The sequence below is a fragment of the Atheta coriaria genome, unplaced genomic scaffold, assembly GCF_025399875.1.
Source record: "Atheta coriaria isolate IRGN ID8LTWV9N9 unplaced genomic scaffold, Caltech_Dcor_3.1 hic_scaffold_5_pilon, whole genome shotgun sequence".
Classification (NCBI taxonomy): domain Eukaryota; kingdom Metazoa; phylum Arthropoda; class Insecta; order Coleoptera; family Staphylinidae; genus Dalotia; species Dalotia coriaria.
This window is the reverse complement of record NW_027045447.1, coordinates 1,700,328-1,719,828: the sequence shown is the minus strand read 5'-3', so window position 1 is coordinate 1,719,828 and position 19,501 is coordinate 1,700,328. Positions and strand designations below refer to the sequence as shown.

Below are 19,501 nucleotides of genomic sequence, written 5' to 3'. Positions count from 1 at the left end.
CGCCTCGCAGTGGCAACCACTAAAGAAAAACAAAAAAAAACACACAAAATGCTTAAACGTTTCGTCAGCCAAAGCACTCAGTCACGTATCATTTGGATAAGAAAATTTTCAGAAAAAAATTTTTTTTCACTAAAAACATTTTAGTTTTAGTTTTAATCTCGTCCAATTTTCGTGGGTTAGCTATAATCAAATTGATGAAGTGTACATTATACTCTCCCGGAGATGAAGCCCCGAGTGGTCCTAATGCGTGTCCGAACCGTACGAACTCTAACCCCCGACGTAAACGACCTTAATCGACCGTCAAGCCGTCCCCGGAGAATGCGCCTGCTTTTATTTGCGCACAACCCCAAAAACAAGACTATCCTGGATATATTCACGCAGAAATTCTACAATAAAAAAATTTTAGTGATTCATTCATTCATCAATCAATCAATCAATCAATCAGTTGATTTTTTCGCATTGATTACTACTAGTTGTGCGCATGAATTGCAAACGCTAACAATGCGAATTTCCGGAAATACTTTCTTGTATCCATAGAATTGTGAACAATGCGCGCGCAGCAAATCGATGTAATTTGCACAAAAACACAAATTGAAACCGCCGGTGTAGGTATTATTTTGCTCGGCTGGTTCTTTTTTGCAGTGTGTTGAAAGCTAAACAAAAGCGCGTTTTCGACGTTTTTCCGCTTTCACCGAAATAAAGCCGGGGTGAAATTTAAACTCCAATTTCGGCGCGCTAGTCTTAGATACGATATAGTCATCTTGCTGGTGGTGGTAGTGGTGGAGCAGCTACCTAACGCACCCCGCGCTAAATGAAGTCCTTAAGGCGAATAAATGGGATCTTTTTAGACTACTTCTCCGCGCGGCAACTTTGGGAGGGTTGTTTACATCCGCTTTTTCGGCGTGTCGTGCACTCCCCCTAATGCGCTATTATCACGTTTCTTTTTTTACTGAGGGAAGGTAATGGAGACGTTGTGCAAATGTATCAAAATCGTAAATTTTCACAAATTAATTAAAAATTTATTTTTTTATTTTTTGCAGGTCAACTAGACAATACCAAAGACTTTTCAATTACTGACGGTTTGGGAGGCTTCAACAAGAAGAAAAAGAAGAAAAGGAGACATAGGTAAATAAATAATCATTTTATTAATATTTATTTATTGTGTTTATTGTAATTTAATTGCAGCCGGACTATTTTTACGAGTTATCAATTGGAAGAGCTTGAAAAAGCTTTCAAAGACGCGCACTATCCGGACGTCTACGCGAGGGAGATGCTAAGTCTGAAAACAGATCTTCCTGAAGATCGAATACAGGTTAGTACTTAATTTTTTATTCTTTTTTTGTTTCGTCTGAAAATTAAAAACAAATACACAGTCAGTGTTTGTACAACATTTTTAATAAGACTATATACCTATGTAGATGAAAGAAGGGTGGTTATGGTGGGGTAGTTTTTTTCTTCTGCTTGTCACCCCCACCTCAAAAGCCATTGCAAGACGTTGGAGGGCAAGGGTGGCAACGGAAAGGGCGCAGCGCGCGGCAATTATAAATCATAATCATACGCGAGCGCCCCCCTTTCGCCAGCGACGAAGCGCGGCCCACTAATTATCCATTCCTTATATTCGCAGTATGCATGCATACACACACGCACAAAGAGGGTGCTGATGTAGAAAGGCGACTGGGGTGGTTGCGGGGTAGGTAGCTGTGTGCGCCGTTGTGCGTTCTGCATGTGTCGAGAACAAAAAGCGTCCGTTTCGTTTCGTGCTTGGTGCGCGCTGCGGCGCCGATTGGCGTCGCTTGTGCGCCATGTCTCATTGGCCCCACGCGCGACGCCCCATAATGGCCGCTATTGCTGCGCGCACAAGTACCGGACAAATCTAAGCGAAAAGTATACAGATCAACGTCTAAGATTAAAAAAATAAATAAAAAATATTTTGTTTATTAACCAATTTAAGAGCAAAAACATAATAAATTCTTGGTTTTAAGGGGTTTAAAGGCAAAAAAAGTTTTAAAATTTTATTTATTGCATAGTTTTAGTTTGTGCTTTAGTTTGACTAATGAGTTTCTATCAAAAAGCCCGTCAACAAATTTTGCGCGTACAGCTCGTCTCGAAAACTTGCGAAACTTCCGCGCAGCGTTTTACCTCCGTCTTAATTAAACTTACGCCAGACATTTTGTACTATTAGTTTTAGTTGGCAGGAATTTTACTAACGAAGTAATTATCGCCGACTGCTAATTGTGCGCGCGCACACTTACCAAATGCATGCTTCGGTTCGGTTTTAATTTGAATTTTAAGAGAAACCGAATTTTTTTGTTTTTCTACAAAGAATTAGGGTGAAAGAAACGAAATAATACGCGGTTTAATAATGACGTAACCCGAGTAGGATTTGCTTAGTTTTAATGAAGCCGGCCGATATTAGGCATTGATGCACTGCGAGTTACCCGTCCGTCAAGAGCGAGTTGTTGACTTTTAATTGCTTAATGTAGCAATTTATTATTTCGTTATTGGTAATAGTAGCTGCCGTGTGCGCTGCACTAATTAAGCGAAAAAGTTTCGCATCGAAACATTTCGTTATTGCCCATTATTTTGTTGTTTTCGACGAGAGAGAGGTTAAAGGCTAATGGGTGATTAACAAATTTACGAAATTTACGCAAATAAACATATTTAATGCTGTCGGGGGCTGAAAGTGAGCATGAGTGTTCAGAAATAACATGAAAAATGTCGTTACGCTAACGGCAAGAGCAATCGAACCGAATAAAGTAGATACAAATTGATCTGCCACTCGCAATTTGTCAGATTTATCGAATCCGCACACATACTGCGTGCAGGCGTTCGTGTTTTATTTTTTTCATCTTGCAATGCTACGAACAGGAATGCGACTGCTGTTGGGGAAAGAGGAATTGTCACCTCCACACTTCGATTCTTGTTGGTGCAGTGTGCGGATAATTCAAATCCCGAAACAATTTCACGATTGATGGTTTGATCACAATCGTTAATTTACACAAACGCAAAAAACACACATATTCTGCATTCGTTACGGCAAATAAATACGAAAAGGGTTTGCAGAGGGGAAAATTCACCCTTGACCAACACAACAAAGGGTTGTGAAATTCGTGTGACGAATAACCGAATATTATCACTACCCAGCTCGGCACGGGTTGGCAAGAGGACAATGCGTAATCCGGAAGTCGATAAGCCGATCGCCGAAGCACAGTCAATTGACCGGAGAGCGAAACGTAAGTCCCGGCGTCGTACAAATTAGATGCGACTCGCCGCAAGAACTTCCTTCGCGTGCAATATGGGCTTAATCGCGTTGTGTGTGTCTCGACACGCTTGAACTAGAAGGGAAATTAGTGTGCGAAAATTAGTTTCCAGCTTCAACGGGATTAGGACTTTCGTGTGCTGAATTTAATCAATCAAAACAAGCCACTTCTCTTCGTATCCTGAGAGAAAAATAATTTTCTCACACAAATAACTTATTCACAACGCAATGAATAAAAATGAGATTTTATCGAGCGCGGTGACAATAAGTAAATTAAACGACGTTGGGTCAAAATTGATCTGCAGTGGCAAATCTCCGGAGACGTTGACTAAAACGCGAAAAGTGATGTTTACCATCATGTTTAGAGCATCGAATCGGTCGGCATTAGCATTCATTTGATCGAGGAGTCCCTCAGGAGCGAACACGTTACACGTTGTTACATTTATGCAGGCGCACTCCCCTTCTGTGTTCGGTATTCTTCATGTTAACATCCCTTGTGTCGAGTTAATACCAGCAACACACAAGGAAACTTTTTTACTTTTATTAAATCGATAATATACAAGTAATGCTTTTTTTCTTTTGGGTTTTTGTGTTATTGCGGGTGAAATCAGGCGAGTTGGGCACAATTTGTTAATTGAATGCTTAATGTTTGGAAATAACATCAATTTTCTTTATAAATACAGAGTAAACACTTTTTTTCAAAATTTTTTCAAATTTTTGGTAATTTTTAATTTTTTTGATTTTTTAACAGCGATTATCTTGGAAACTAAAAACAATAGAAACAAACCGATTGAAAATTCTGAATTTTAGCGAAATCCTCTATGAATTTGATAGAAAAAATTGTAATTCTGTTATTAATTAATATTGGATTTACTTATAATTAATTATAGCTGCTCTGTGTGTGGGTTTCGAAACAAAAACGCGAGTTAGTTCGGAAATTCGCCGAATTGTGCGACAAATGTGCGACAAATGGCAAACAGTTAACTGGCAAATGGAATAATTACAACCGTAATAATTAATTTTCGCATGTTTCTCGCCGCCACAGTGCCGCCGCCGCCGCCGCCTCTTTCCAATCGCGCCCGGCTTGCTTTGTTCGCTCGTGCACGCGGCGCGTTTGCTTGGCTTTTAGCGTTCTCTAGCGGCGAGAGAGTTTGTGCGCAAATAGCAAAAGCAATTAATGATTTGACGCCCCGCCCCGATATATAATTTAGAATTTAAGCATACCGTAGCATACACGCATCACAATAAACACAACAATTTATTCAGTTCAACTTAAAACAAAATATTTCTAAAGAAAAAATGATTTTCAGTCGATTTTTGTGTAAAATTGAATTTTTATAATTTTTTGTAAATATTATTCATTTAAACAGTTGGTATGTAATTTATTTCTGGGTTTCGGCATTGTGAGGGTGTTAATGTTGTGTTTTGCATCGAATTTAAGCGCTGGGCCGGCGGGGACACTCGTAGGTAAAGTTTATTCATTAAGTAACAACTGGTAACACACTTGTAAATTAATTTCGGTGTAATGCCCTAATGACTAGCTGTTGTGTCCCCCTAAGGGGACGTTTGCAGACCCACCAAACCCTATACACATCCGAAAACATATATCTCTCCCCCAGTTTCGGGGCGCGCAACAATTACACGCGTATAACAACCCGACGCACACTAAATGTGAACTTTGGGCATTACTCATAAAATTCACATAAACATGCGCAAGAAACGCTGGCGGGTATAAAATAAGTGTAAGAAAGTGCAAAACATTAATTCAAAGGGAATTTCCAAGCAAGAAAACAAACGAATATCAAATGTATTATTCCATTACCACTTTTAGCAAAAAGCCAGCAGCCAGGAGGGATATTGTAACAAGTGTAACACAAGTATTACACGTAAGTGCGTGTTGCAACCCTCTTGTTCGGTTGAGGACAAACCATCTCGGCTCGTCCCTTGTTCGACGGGTGCTAAACGGGCGTGAAAACTATCAACTGTGTGAGTTTCCTCGACGCACCACACCCGGGAGAAGAATGATGGAGTGCGTAATCGACTAGAGTAAATAATCAATTACATTTCGGGTTGATAAGTTGATTTCACTGATATCTATTTATGTTTTTAAAAAATTTTATAAAAATTTAATTCAACGTTTTAATTCCGTTTGATGAATGATTAAAATGACTTGATTGTCATGTGTCTGTGATGCCGAGGGCGAAAGTCCGTGCCTCCCTAGAAAATAATAAAAGTGTGACTTGTCGTCGACGACTTATCTCTGGGGGCAATTGAAATGCCGTCACGTACGCGCGCGTCAATTAAACTTTAATATGAAATGCAAGAATCCGGCGCGCACAAAGCGCGCAGACAGCTTTGCCAGACGAGAATTAATTGGATACTTATTAAAGTCACTGGGAATACAGATTAAAACATTATAGGAAATAAATTAACTCTTATTAACTCAAATAAACTCACATAAATCGAACGGGTGCATGATTATACGTTTTGGTTGCTGCGATGACTAATTTGTAAGCACGGTGTGTGTGGCAAGATGCCAGCGACCACAACGACGTGAAAAATATTAAAGGAAACGCGAGAATATCTTGAGTCCGCCACTCGAGCGCGTCTCGTGAAGGTATAAAAAAGATCCCTTATCTAAATAAACAAACTCGTCGTAATTATCTCGTTAAAAACGATTTTGACGAGCGCGCGTCGAGTGGACGCCAGGCGCGCCGCTCAAGTGCCGTTTCGGCGGTTTCGAAAATCGAAACTCATCCTCCCACCCGCCAGTTGTGAGTCGGTGTGCACATCTTGAAGACGTCGCGCCGACTAACAATCCCTATCTTTCTATTATTGCGGCGCATATTAAAACGCAACCAAAACGTGTGTCACGACTGAATAAAAATGCGCCACGACGTTTGAAAGACGCCATTGTTCACATGGAAAATGAGAAAAATCGCAGAAAAGCAAAGAAAATTATTACTACTGGCGTCGGATTTGGTTATGTGTGATAAAAAGCAAGGGGAAGATTAGAAATTTGTTTGGTGCGCACAGCGGGTGTGAGCACGTGCCCGAAAATAAATGAGACGGATTCCCAGCGCCGCAAAACGCAAAACGTGCGTGTTACATGTAACGACCAGCTCACCCTTTTTAGCATCACATTGGTTATTATAATTAATAATAACGCGGGGTATCATGAGTTTAAACCCTCGAAAAATCAGAAAACAGCGGGATATTTAAGGGTAACAAGCAGATTCACACGCGTTTTTATTTTTTACATATTTTGAACACTACAATATAAAAATGAATCGCAAAATGTGTTGGTAAGCGCATAACTCAACAACGTCTTGACCAATTTGGCCAATTCTTTTTTAAAATGTTCGTTAATGTCCAAAGATGGTTTTTTACAGCGAAAAAATTTGAATAATTGCCGGGAAAACCCTAAAGATAGTTTTTTTCTATAGCATAAAAGTTGGCATTGAGATTCAATCATAGTTATAGTTAAATAGTTGAATCCGAGATGGCGCAGTCAAGTGCATTATTAGCAATTCTTTATATAATTAATTTCTTTAAAATAAAATTGCGAATCTAATTGATAAAATTGACACATACTGTGTTTAGAACAAGAGAGTAAAAACAAATTACATTTTTATTAAACACTACCGGATCGAAGTCGTGGGCAAAAGCTAGTATTTATAATATAAAAAACGCAAAATGTGTTGAAAGCGCATAACTCAACAACGCGCAGACCAATTTGGCCAATTCTTTTTTTAAAATGTCTGTTAAAGTCCAAAGATGGTTTTTGCAGCAAGAATAATTCGAATAATTGCCGGGAAAACCCTAAAAACAGCCTTTTTCTATAAGAAAAAAGTTGGCATTGAGTTTCAATCATAGTTATAGTTAAATAGTTGAATCCGAGATGGCGCACTGAAGTGCATTATAAGCAATTCTATATATAATTAATTTCTTAAAATTAAATTGCAAATCTTATTGATAGAATTGACACATACTATGTATAGAACAAGAGAGTAAAAACAAATTACATTTTTATTTAGTATTTAATACTGACAAAAGCTAGTAAAAAATAAAAATGCAATTTCGATTTATTCCATTGTTGAAAATTAATTGAATCCCTGCGGTGGTGAATTCACTTTAAAGTATCCAGCGTAATATGTTATCATCATCAAAAAGAGAATGTACTTAGGGATGAATCCAATATAAGAGGGTGTATATAGGTTCGTGAGGTTGGCGAGCCAGACGGCCGAGGAATATATAGCGCATCACTCGGATTAGTCCGCTGGTGGAATAGCAATTGCCCATTATGCTAGGAATTAGTCAATTAAGAAGCCCTCGCTCTGCATTCCTGCACGATGAGTGCTCCACTCGGAGTGAATCGCCTGTCTATCTAATCCGGGACTCTCTATTACACAGTCAAATTCGAACGAACTAAGCACTAAGCACTTTGAGGGTGCGGTACGGTTATTAATTTTTGTATAAAGTCATTTCGAAAATATATAGATACTCGTATCGCTGAGTACTTGCGAGATACTCCGGGTATCGAGAGTATTTCGTAGCGTGTGCTCGAGTCGGCTAACAATAACAACAATTCAACAATACGTTTCCCTCGGTCGTGGTCTGGAAGACTAGCAACTTCAACATGGACACAATGCGCATTGTGTGCGCGCCTTTTTCCGGAGGTCTTCGGGCGTTGGCATGACCATTCTACACTCTTCAACTTTCGCCCCGAAAAACTTCACCAACAACTGACTCTGCCTTTTGTGCGCGCGGACAGCGCAGACGTTTCTTTTTTCCATTCGATATTGTTGGTAAATCGACGTAAACACGGATCAATTCGATGGGAAACTCCTTAAAATGTGATTAGAAGATGGGGAGTGGTTGATAACTTGATCTTCGTCGTTGGGAATTTAGTTTTCAGCAGTTTTTCAGTTAGAAATCGTTTTATAATGCGTGTTTTCCTACCCGTCTTGAGTTGCTCGCCTAATGGAGTAGAAAATGTCCGAACATAAAAATGTCCTGCGACCTGCTTACTGCCAGCGCTCCCTTTTGCGCCATCCTGCGAGTATTACGACTTTGTGAACTATGCTTATCCGTTTTTTGGTCGGCAAAGCTCCCTGTTCTCCAGAAGCAGGTCTTTAGCGTAACAAACGAGCGGAGTTTTGCATGAGCTTTGAATAACTGATGCAAATCGGATAATAAGGGTTAGAAAGCTGGAAACGATCAAGCTTGAGTTAAAATTTACATTTGCACAGTCGGATATTTGAAACATTTTGATATAGTTTCAAGTAGCTATTAGTAATCGACACTGGCGCATCCACTTCATTCAATTTACCAACGTGAAATGCTCGCGAAAAGTGAGCGCTGCAAACGCTGAGTGCAAATATTAAATTACACGCTTCATTGCTGTTCGGATGCATTTTCGAGCGCATTGTGCATCTTTTCCTTTTCCTGTCTGCAGTAAATTTTACCCTATGTAAACCAATATCATCTGATAGTAAATATTATCAAATTATTGAATTCTCCACTATATGCAACCAATTATACACCACATAAACTTACTATGTGTCATCCAAGTGCAAAACACAGTGAAATACGATTAGCATTAAAAAAGAACGCAGCGGGAGAACTTGTTAGATACATTTTTCAATAATTACACTCTAATAACACCGCAAAGTAATCGAACCCCGGGCGGACGACACGCGCGCCACATCGTTAAAAGCTCGCGACGCACTCGAAACGCTCGCGCCACGTGTCGCGCACGCGACTTGCATTGTACGCAACACGCACTAAATATCAATATAACACTCCATCGGACTGATGCAGTTTGTCTTCTCTTTGTGTTCATCCGAAAGCTCGCCTCCAGCACATAACCTATAACTATATCAAATTTAATAACAACGGCGTGTGAATAATGATGAATGGGAATACATTTCACTAATATCATTAATAGATTAATATGGAAAATATAAATTAATTTGATTATTGCTTGCGCGTGGTGTGTAAATTCGGAGACGTTTCGTAAAACTCGCACAAAAGACGCATATTAATATTAGTTGTATGCATGAATATTCTGGGTGGGCAGAAACTCACTAAACTAATAACTGGTTCATTTATTATGCGAACGCAATGAACGACAAGTGTACACAAGGCAGGCGTTGATGTAATTCACACTAGAATTTGTCATTTTTATCAAAATTCATCGTTTATTTACGCGTAAAATTAAAAATTAAAAAATTAATTAAATTAAACGTTTTACATATCAATATCTCATTTTGATGGACAAGCGAAAGAAATAAGACACAAGTTTCATTCATAGCTGATGTGATGATTGTTCAATTCTCCAATCCTCATCGCATATCAATGCCCATTCTGTCAGTCATTGTATTCAATGGGCATGTCGCGTGAAGCACCTTCGTCGAAGTAATAACTTAACGTCCTCAGTCAATATCTTGTGTCCTTTTCGTGTTTACACATCGCATCGCATACGAATTGATTCAATGAAGAAAAAAATATATAAAGAATTGGAAATGATGACACGTGTAAAATAGTCATAAATGTCATGTCTATCCCGGTGCCTAATTTGTTGCGGCGGAAATTAACGAGACACTGCATATATCGATGGGTACCTACACTACTCATTTGTGCGCTGTTGGTCAAAGTGGCAGTCCTTAACGAGCGAGACCCCTAACAAGTATCATTATATCATTCGCGCGCCGTCATTCAGACGCAGCACCTAATTTAATATAAAAATGGCAGCGCGTTGAGAGCAAGAGGAGACCACGAGCGTAAAGGGCTATCCAGAGGGCAGAATGCGGCGACGAGTGGCCCGCGATGTGGGGTGTCGAAGGTGTAGAAGGTGTTAATCATTCTTTAAAATGATGACGGACAGGTGAATATGTTCTTCGGCAGACTATATTATACCATGCGTTAATTTTTTTCAAATTTTTTTTTTTTATTTTTAATTTTTACTTATTAAAAACACATCACGATGATTTAATGAGTGTAATATTTGAATTTATATAGATTACGATTAGCTTTATTGTTTTTTAGGTGTGTTTATAGTGATTGTAACATTTTGTGGTTTTTCTGGTTTACACGACGCGTAAATCTCAATAATATCGCGTAAGAATGGAAAATCATGCTTGGGATAAAGTTTACGATGTGAGTTTATATGCATGTCGTTTCTTTTCCGAACGATTTCACAAACAAATGTTCCTCCGCCGGCGCCCGCCCCCAGATTCGGTCGTTCTGGTCGTAGAATTTTGTTATGAGTTTTCATCTCGAACAAACACGCATTAAAAGCTGATTTATGGCCGCACACTTTTCAAACAAATCATATTTATACGCTGGCGTATAAAATATAGATTCACGACGTTCTGAGAGACATTTAAATGGATATTATTAAAGGTAAAGCAAAAAAAAAGAAGGAAAACTTTCCAAAGAATATAATATTATTATTAGTAACTTGCCTAGTTAAAAGTTAAACGTCTCGTTAACGAACGCAATTATGGCGTGACGTTAAAACTCTCGTCGGTTCGTTATTCACTTCCTTTGGTGCGCGCGCGGAAAGAAAATGGCCGCCGCCGCGGCAACAAATTAAACAATTTCTTGTTGGCGGTTGCAGACAGGTGTCATGCATTTCCGGCCAATCATACACGAAGCGTGTAGTTACCTACGTACAAATTACAAACACGTCTTTTTGTGCGCCGCAAAAAATAAGGAAACGCAATAATAATAACGCCTCATGATGATAACAATCGTAATCAAATTACGTCTGTTGGAAAAAACAAGCAGGTACGTAATCATCACGACAACAAGCGTGTGTGAATGAATGAATAAATGAAAATCAAGTCGCAAAGTGGCAATTTTTATTTTTATTTTTATTTTTCGGTTTTTTATTTATTTTCTACTCGGAAACAAATTACAGTTATTAGAAATTACAATTTAGTTATGTAAATAATAAATTTGAGCGGATGCAAATTGTTATAAAGTTATCAGCGAATATTTATCAACTTTTGATAAAATTTCCAACAACGGAATATCCTGTATGTCGTTATATGTGTGTTACAACTTGTTGGCGAGTGAAAAATAAAAAGCGTCGAGTCATCCAGCAAGCTTTTGTTAGCTCAACGCTCAACACCCGACGCCGTTGTTCCACGGCGAGGTTTTTACACGCGTCAAATCATACAGAATATCTAAGATAATAATTATCGTGTCAGCCACACGCCCGGCTAACGAGTTAATAAGCGACAAACCGCCGACGCCGAGCCAAGAGACAAGAGCCCGTCAACAAAAACGATAATTGCATATCGTTGTGCTAATCATTCAATAACCGCACAGCGCCAATTTGTGTGGATATTTATAGGTTATATCTAGTGATATAATGAAAGATGAGAATTGAGGTTATGTGTGTGTGTGTGTGTTTGGGTTGGTAGCGAATCAAAAGAATAATTAATATCGCAATAATGAAATTACGTAAAGTCGTTATCAATCATCAACCGACCGCGATTAATTCGACAACTAGCGCCAACATGCGCCGCACGATAAATCACGGCCATGCGCAGTCGAGTAAATCAATTCTCTCTCTCGACGGCGGCGGCGTTAATTCTATATTCACTTTATTTGGTGAACGCGATTAGAAAACCTCGCAAGTTGTAACATTGTGTATGACACTGTGCCACCCTCTCTGAGCTGCGCGAGTTCCCCTTTTACTCGGCAATTTGTTTTTGTACCCTCGTTATGTCTCTCCCTCGCACATAAAACCGAAAAAAACACGAAACACGAAAGAAGCGGCAAACAATTATTAAATTAAAAGCTGTTTTCTTCGTGCGGTTCACTGTGATGGCAATGTTTCAATGTTTCACTTGAGTATTTTGTATTTGCGTTGATAACGTCATCAATCCGGGAGTTGCTTAAAGTGGTATGGCTGTGATTGCTTTATTGCTTGCTTATGCGTGGTGAAATGTTACAAGAAAGACGAGAAACATTTGCGAAGGAAGTGAGTTTTCTTTGCTGGTGGGGATAACGATGGGGAATGGTTGCAACCCTCTTGGATATGACGTTGTTCAGATTATCGCGTTTATGCACATAACGCAATTATGCAAATGTAATTGTAACAAATCGTCCGGCAATCGCGATGCGCATTTGCATTAGGCATTAAAAAACGCATTACGAGTCATCTGGGGCAGGGGGTGGATATTTTTACATGTCGCACATTAACCGACTACACGTAATTTAATTTGTGTTCTTAAAATAACTTTTAGTTGAAGAAAAAATTTAAAATCACCAAAAAAATTTTTTTAGTGTTTTATGTATTTAACACTCTGTATCTCATGTAATAACAAATAATTTTAGCATTTTTAAGAGTAATTTGATTGTTAATAACCTAAAAATAAATTTTCACCCGTTTAAACCTCAAAATATGCCATAAATTGCTGGTTTTCCAAAATTTTAATTTTTTTTTACATTTTTTCACAAAATTATTTACTCAATTTGATTGCTTCCATGTAACAATCCAATTTCCAAGTGCGTGAATTCATCTTACGTCAATTTCCACGCTTGCGCCGCCGTCTATTGAACGAGTTAATTTCTAATTTAATTTGTTAATTAATTCCTCGAGCGCCGTCGCGACTGGGGGCTAATCGGTTCCATTGTCGCACGAATTACATGTCTGCCGCCCCCGCTACCAGCACACTTACCTACTCACACCCTCTCGCAACATCATGTCTTTCTTAGCTTAGATTTTCACTAAACAGTCACGAAATAAATTCCCCAATGCAATAATCGAACAGTGAATGCAACAACTAAAGCAATCGCTATTCCACAAACGAAAATTACACATTACGCACGATACTCGCACTGAGCACACACAATGATCAACGTGCGCACGTGTGAATGCGTCAATGGGGGTTCCGTCGCCGCCCACACTACAAACGCAGAGATTATTTATGTCAACAGCAGATAATCATACGAAACTAGCGCGCTTTTTTTGTGTTGTGTGTGCGTTTAATGTTTCAATTTATTAAAAAAAGGTTTAATTAAAAAGCAATGTTTGGAATAATTCAATTTTAATCAAGTTTACGCATGAATCGAATTGCAACATTTAAAAAGCTTAATACTATTGAAAACAAACATGCGTTTTGCGCGGACGTAATTAATAACCAACCAGCAAATGCGATTATTTTATTGAATATTTTAATGTTCGCCACGGCGAATTAAATAAATCTGCTTGGCGCGTTTTTAGTTGCATATTCAATGGAAGTGAAAGAGTGAATATTTGTGCGCTTTAATTAAATTTAATTCAAATAATAATCGCCACGGCGCGCCGGCGGACGCTAATGATTCCATAAATCAAGCACACAACAAAACGCCTAACAGTAAACCTGAATAACACACACACACACAGCCGATGGTTGTTATTTTGTTATGACGCGCATTTAATAACTGGTTAAATGCGAAATGCTTTTAAATCGTAAATAAATGAAACTTTTCAATTGAAAAATTGCGTTTACTCACAATAAATCTATAAAACATAATTTTACATTAATATTTAAACAAATTAAAATTATTTCTATAATTAAAACAGCAAAATACGAAGAATTATCGTAATATTAAACTAAATTCGAAAGCGTTTATAGGTTCATGGTATACAACCGAGCTTGCGTGTATAAGAAGTTGCCTATCTCAATACACCACATTGACGATTTTGTTTTTCTTCAATGTTTGCTATGATGATAAAATCAGCGAAACCAAATAAACAAATTAATGTTTTTCTAGCGTTTTACTCATCTACGACGTTGATGGTTTTATAAATATTTGTTTAAACATTGAAAAACGCGTTTATTCCCATCTTGTAAAACCAAGGATTGGAATAAAACACATTTATTAGTTACAAGGATTGAAAGGCACATTAATGTTAAATACAGATAAAGTAAATCGAGGACGTTGCCTTGTTTAGCTATTTATGTGATACGTGAATACGGAGCGCTCTTCGTACGGAACCAAGTGACACCGTTATAAATAAATATCACTGGCATTGCGCGCGTTGCTGAATTTATCATATTTTTTCGTTTTTACAAATTTGCGATTTTATTTTTAGCTCTGTGTACGTTTTTATCAGTTAAAATCAATATCATAAATCAATAGTCACCGCATTTATCCTTGTATACAAAGAAAAACAATATTTATTGTTTATTAATTGTTATTAATGATTCTACGTGATGTTTATATAATGATTGATTGTTAGATGTATGAAATAATGAAAATATGAATTGTTTTTAGGTGTGGTTCCAAAACCGACGTGCAAAATGGCGAAAAACCGAGAAATGCTGGGGCAGGAGTACAATAATGGCCGAGTACGGATTATACGGCGCGATGGTGCGGCACTCGCTGCCGCTCCCGGATACAATCCTCAAGAGCGCCAAGGAGAATGAGAGTGTTGCACCCTGGCTCTTAGGTAATGACTGTATGTCCTTTTTAAACAATTGCCCTTACTCTAAACTATTTATCCACTCGTATATGTTCAGCATAAAATTTTCCCGTTTTTATATTTTATTTAATTCATAAATTAAAATATTTTTTCTCTACTTGGTGGTTTAATGGCATAGAAGGTTAATTATTTAAAAAGCATTGCATGTCCGCCATCATCTTCACATCTTTGAAACCTGCAACAAAAAATGAATACATTAATTAACGCCGCGATGAGAAAAATCCCGCGGATGTGAAGCGTTGAATGAATTAATTGTAAAATAGTGAAATGTAGAGAGGTTCAAAATCTTTTACTATCTTCGGCATGCGCATCAGGCACAAAACTAACTGTAAATTTCCGCTTTCCGCTAGCGGCTAGTATATAGATATAATAGAAAATGTAAACGTCACTACGCTGCGCGGATACATTTTTTACAACAAACCGAATGCGTTTAGGATCCGCGTGAGGGCGCCACGCAGCAGTCTAGCGATCCTTTTTATATTACAACCGCGCTGCGCTAAGCACGCCCGTTACCGCTACACACACACAACACACACACATATAGACATTCCGTTTCATTCTGAACTTTGCCTGCTTTGCCTGCGAGTCAAGCGCGCGCGCGGCGTCGCTCGACGCAGTTTCCGGCCCCGTGCGGCACCACACTCACTCTCGCTTGACTAGCGCCGTACGCCACAAACTTCGCAACACCCGACACCTTTTGACTCGCGCGGTGCATGCCTGCGCCTCGCGTGTTTTACAACACCGCCGCGCGCGCGCGACGGGCGTGTTGTCCTACCTAGGCCCCGCTGCTTACGTGGTTTCACGCATGTTGCTTGCACTGAGTAAGCTGTTTTAGCCGACTTAGCTTCCAGTCCTCTCCTCTCGCGACCTATGCATATCGGCCCGGGCGTGCAACAACGTAATCTACTTACTGCGCGCATTTTAATCGCGACAGGCGACTTTTTATATTTGATGCACACATGTTGTGTCTCAACACTCAACACACACACAAATCTATAATAAATTAATCTGCGTTTTAAAATTCGAAAGAAATTTTCATTTAGCGTTTTTGAGTTTTGTAGTCTGGTTGAGTTTATTTTTACGCAAAAATCCCAAGGTTTTTCTACCTGCTTGCGGATCGCAGACCATTATCCCACTTGCTCCACGATACCACCACATTACTTCTCATCATTCATAATTATTTCGTATGGTTTTCCATCGGTTGATAGAAGTAACGATGTGTCAAACACATTCTATGAGTGTTTTCTAGTGTTTAGCAGGATGGAAACGTCGCTGACGTGAAAGTTGCTTTTGTTGTGCGTTCGTTTTGCTCATTTATTCATTTTGTGGCGAAGCAATATAGTTTTTGCATTGTGCTCTCTTCCGATTTCGCAAACGCGACGCAAATCGTGGAAGAAATTGCACGTAACAATGAAAAAAAAAATTCATGCGCTTAATGAATTCGTCTGTGTTTGATTTCTAGTTAATCACTGCGTAAACATTCAGATTACAATTCCGACAATCCATTGATATTTAAGCTCGTTGTTCTAAACAAAACAATTATCAACGCGGAGGAAAATTTTCCACTGCGCAGTTGAAACACGTTGCTGATAACGCGGAATGTCCACTTTTATTTTATTATGTTTCATTAAAGGGGCAGATTTTCGAGTGTTTTGCGTGATTGGTGCTATTATGAAAGGAATTGACAATTTCATGCATTAATAATAAATCAAATGAAACGCACGTAATCAATACATCGATTTCCCCAGCATAAAAAACACGACTAAACCTAGAAATCTTTGCAGGAATGCATCGAAAGTCACTGGAGGCGGCGGAACACCTCAAGGACGACAATTGCGGTAGTAATAGTGAGCACGAGGACACGACGAGCATGCGAACGGAGGAGAGTGACGCGAGCGCCACGTCGATTCCACGTGCTCGCTCGCCGTGCACCCAGCCGCCCCCGCCCCCACCGGCTAACCATCGAGATAGTCCCGTGAAGATGGAACAACAGCAGGCAGCGCAACCGCCGCAACCACCACAACCGCCACAGCAACCACAACCACCGGCGGCGCCGTACGTGGATGATCCGGAGGCGTTTCGTAATAATTCCATCGCGTGTCTGCGCGCCAAGGCGCAGGAACACAGCGCTAAGCTGCTCAGCCACCATCATCACCTGCTGATGCACAGCCGGATGGCGGCGGCGGGTAATGGCGTCCCGCCGCACATCGTGCTCAACGTTGATGGCCCCCCGGTGAATCCCGCGCAGGATGCCAACGCGAATAATCTGCATCAGGAGGACGCCAAACCCAGCGTGTACTGATATCGCACGTTTTGTCCATAAATGTACTCTAATTGTATAAAAAACACACTTATGATGAGCGGATTATTGTTTAAAGGGGTGCTGGTACTTGCAATTTATTTTTTACGTCAAAATCTGAATAGTTTCGCTTTGTAGATCAAGGTAAACAGAAACCTACAAACGTAATGTGGTTACTTGAAGGACAAAGGAAACATTAAAAGCGTTTGCTGCTTTTTAAGTGCGGCTTTTGAAAAAAGCGCTCGGACAGCCGTGCTTATAGTGTCCGCGGTGTTAATTCCACAAGAAGCCATCGTGCATAGAGCAGAGAAACAGGATTTATCATTTTACGACTCAGTCCGTCATACTCTTACACCATACCAGGCGACTTCGGCTAATAAACGAAGAATTGTGAATTGCGTTTGCAAATACAGATTAGTTCCAGTTGGCGTGGTGGAAAACGAATATTTAAGGTCTAAACAATGGAAATCCACAACGAAGCATTAATTTGACGCAACCCCTTTTTGACTGTTCAACGAATCAATTCCGAAACACTCAGAACTAAGGATAATATATTCGCGGTGACTTTTATTTGAAATAACTCAAAAACTAATTAACTTAGAGTAATGATCTTTTTAGAAAATTATTTAGTATTAAATTCTGAGTCTATGTATGTAAAAATTTTGTTAATAACTATTTTTTAACAAAAGTTATAGAAGATTTTGTGTTAATTTTATAAATTTATCAATATTTTGCTTTAATAACCTATAACTTTTTGTGCAATAATTTGATAAACAAAATATTTTAACAAATACATGCAGAATTTAATATAGAATCATTTTCTGAAAGAATTATTATTTTATCTCGAATGGTTTTCGAGTTATCTTCAAATAACTGCGCAAATTGCTTGCTAGGATAATAATTTTCGTAGTGCAATATATTTTGTGTTGAGACTTGATACAAACAAACATACCAAACTACATTTTGTCGGTGTGTGCATGTACATAATTAATTCTTAAGCATTTACACTAAAAACACAAACACATAATGATTGTACAATGATTTGTAAATATTTTCTAAGTGTAGGAGTGCACGTCTGCGATTCGATTGAATTTAACGACTCACAATTTATTGCAGATTTTAAACGTTTAAACCCGCACGAAACGAGAAATAAATTCAACTAACATTACAACTAACACTCGCATTAAAAGACATAAACAAAAAAAAACAAAATGGCGCGCGATATGATGATGATACTAAAGTGCAAATACTGCAATGTGTAAATATTACATATTTAAATTCTAACTGCGATGCTGAGAATATGTGAAAATTGAATTTTCTTCGTTTGCGTTATCAATTCAGCGTTTTGCAGTTTCATAACGTGAAAATCTGATAAGCGGCAACCTGTAGCTTTATTTAATTTAGATAAAACGAACTTTCCTGCAAGCCTCTCTCCTAAAACAACTAACTGTAGATATTTATCTTGTATTACAATAAGTTCTACGAGTATAAGCTGTAATTGCGAAGAATTGACGCATTTTTTAACCTGCAGCCAAAGCAAAACGACGAAAATCAAACGCACCCTATACGAAATTGTATAAAAACCGAAAGAAATTAAAAACTTGTACATTTTAAGCAAATTATTAGCAAATAACGAGTTTTCCAACAATCACAGGCATATTAAATGCATAATTTGTCTATGATTGTCGGAGAAATCGATAAATTATTGAAACAAAATTAAATTATAATAAATTATTCACGTAATGAGATAACGAGAGATTTTTATGATGGAATGCAAGCGCACGTTGGCGACTTTTCTGTTTTTCGAGTTTTCGACGAGTGGTGCGTGTGTTTGTGCTGATTAGCGACTAAGATAAGCATTGAAACCAAATTTAGTGATCGACACTAACTATATGAATGAAGAATGAAGCAGTCACACACAAAGGGGACGAGAAATAATGTAAATTATAAATAAATATTATGTGTATTGTACGTTTTAAATTATGTCTATATGCATAGCAGACTACACAATGAATAAAATATTTAATTAAAATTATAATTGATTTGTATTCAAACATAATTTTCATTTCTTTTCTTTTGTAATGTTTTACTCACTTGGAATATGAAGATAAATAATGAAGTTGTTTCAAATTATCATGAATAATTGCTGAAAGTTGCGTTTTTTGCAGCGGGGTAAGAACAACACCTGCCGCAAGGACACGCTATTTATAATATGCACAAAAAGTGACATCATCGACACGCCAGCTTGTGCGGCACACTTGCACAGCCGACAAATCCGCTCCTGCAAAGGCGTAACACAACGAGGTCAATGTCGTGGATCGCGGCGAGACACAGCTCGGAAAACGTTTTCTTCGTTTCGGCCACTCTACCAACGCCCAAGACGAAAAATAAAACAAATTTTTCATTCCACGCGTATTTATAGCAGATGGAAATAAATTTAAACGTAGGGGTTGGG

The 19,501-nt window shown here is 38.6% G+C and overlaps 1 protein-coding gene across 3 annotated transcripts in view; it reads left to right on the top strand.

Annotated features, from left to right (window-relative positions):
- The window catches only part of LOC135791962 (visual system homeobox 2-like), a 37,623-nt gene extending 18,577 nt beyond the window's left edge, over positions 1–19,046 (top strand). For 2 of the 3 annotated variants that reach the window (XM_065302577.1, XM_065302576.1), the window contains exons 3-6: positions 1,041–1,125; positions 1,186–1,312; positions 14,540–14,714; positions 16,532–19,046. In XM_065302577.1, the coding sequence (XP_065158649.1) occupies positions 1,041–1,125; positions 1,186–1,312; positions 14,540–14,714; positions 16,532–17,049 (905 nt within the window). In that variant the 3' untranslated portion in view covers positions 17,050–19,046. The remainder of the gene's footprint in view (positions 1–1,040; positions 1,126–1,185; positions 1,313–14,539; positions 14,715–16,531) is intronic. The other variant, XR_010548163.1, reaches the window with a different exon arrangement.
- Positions 19,047–19,501: the final 455 nt, after the last annotated feature.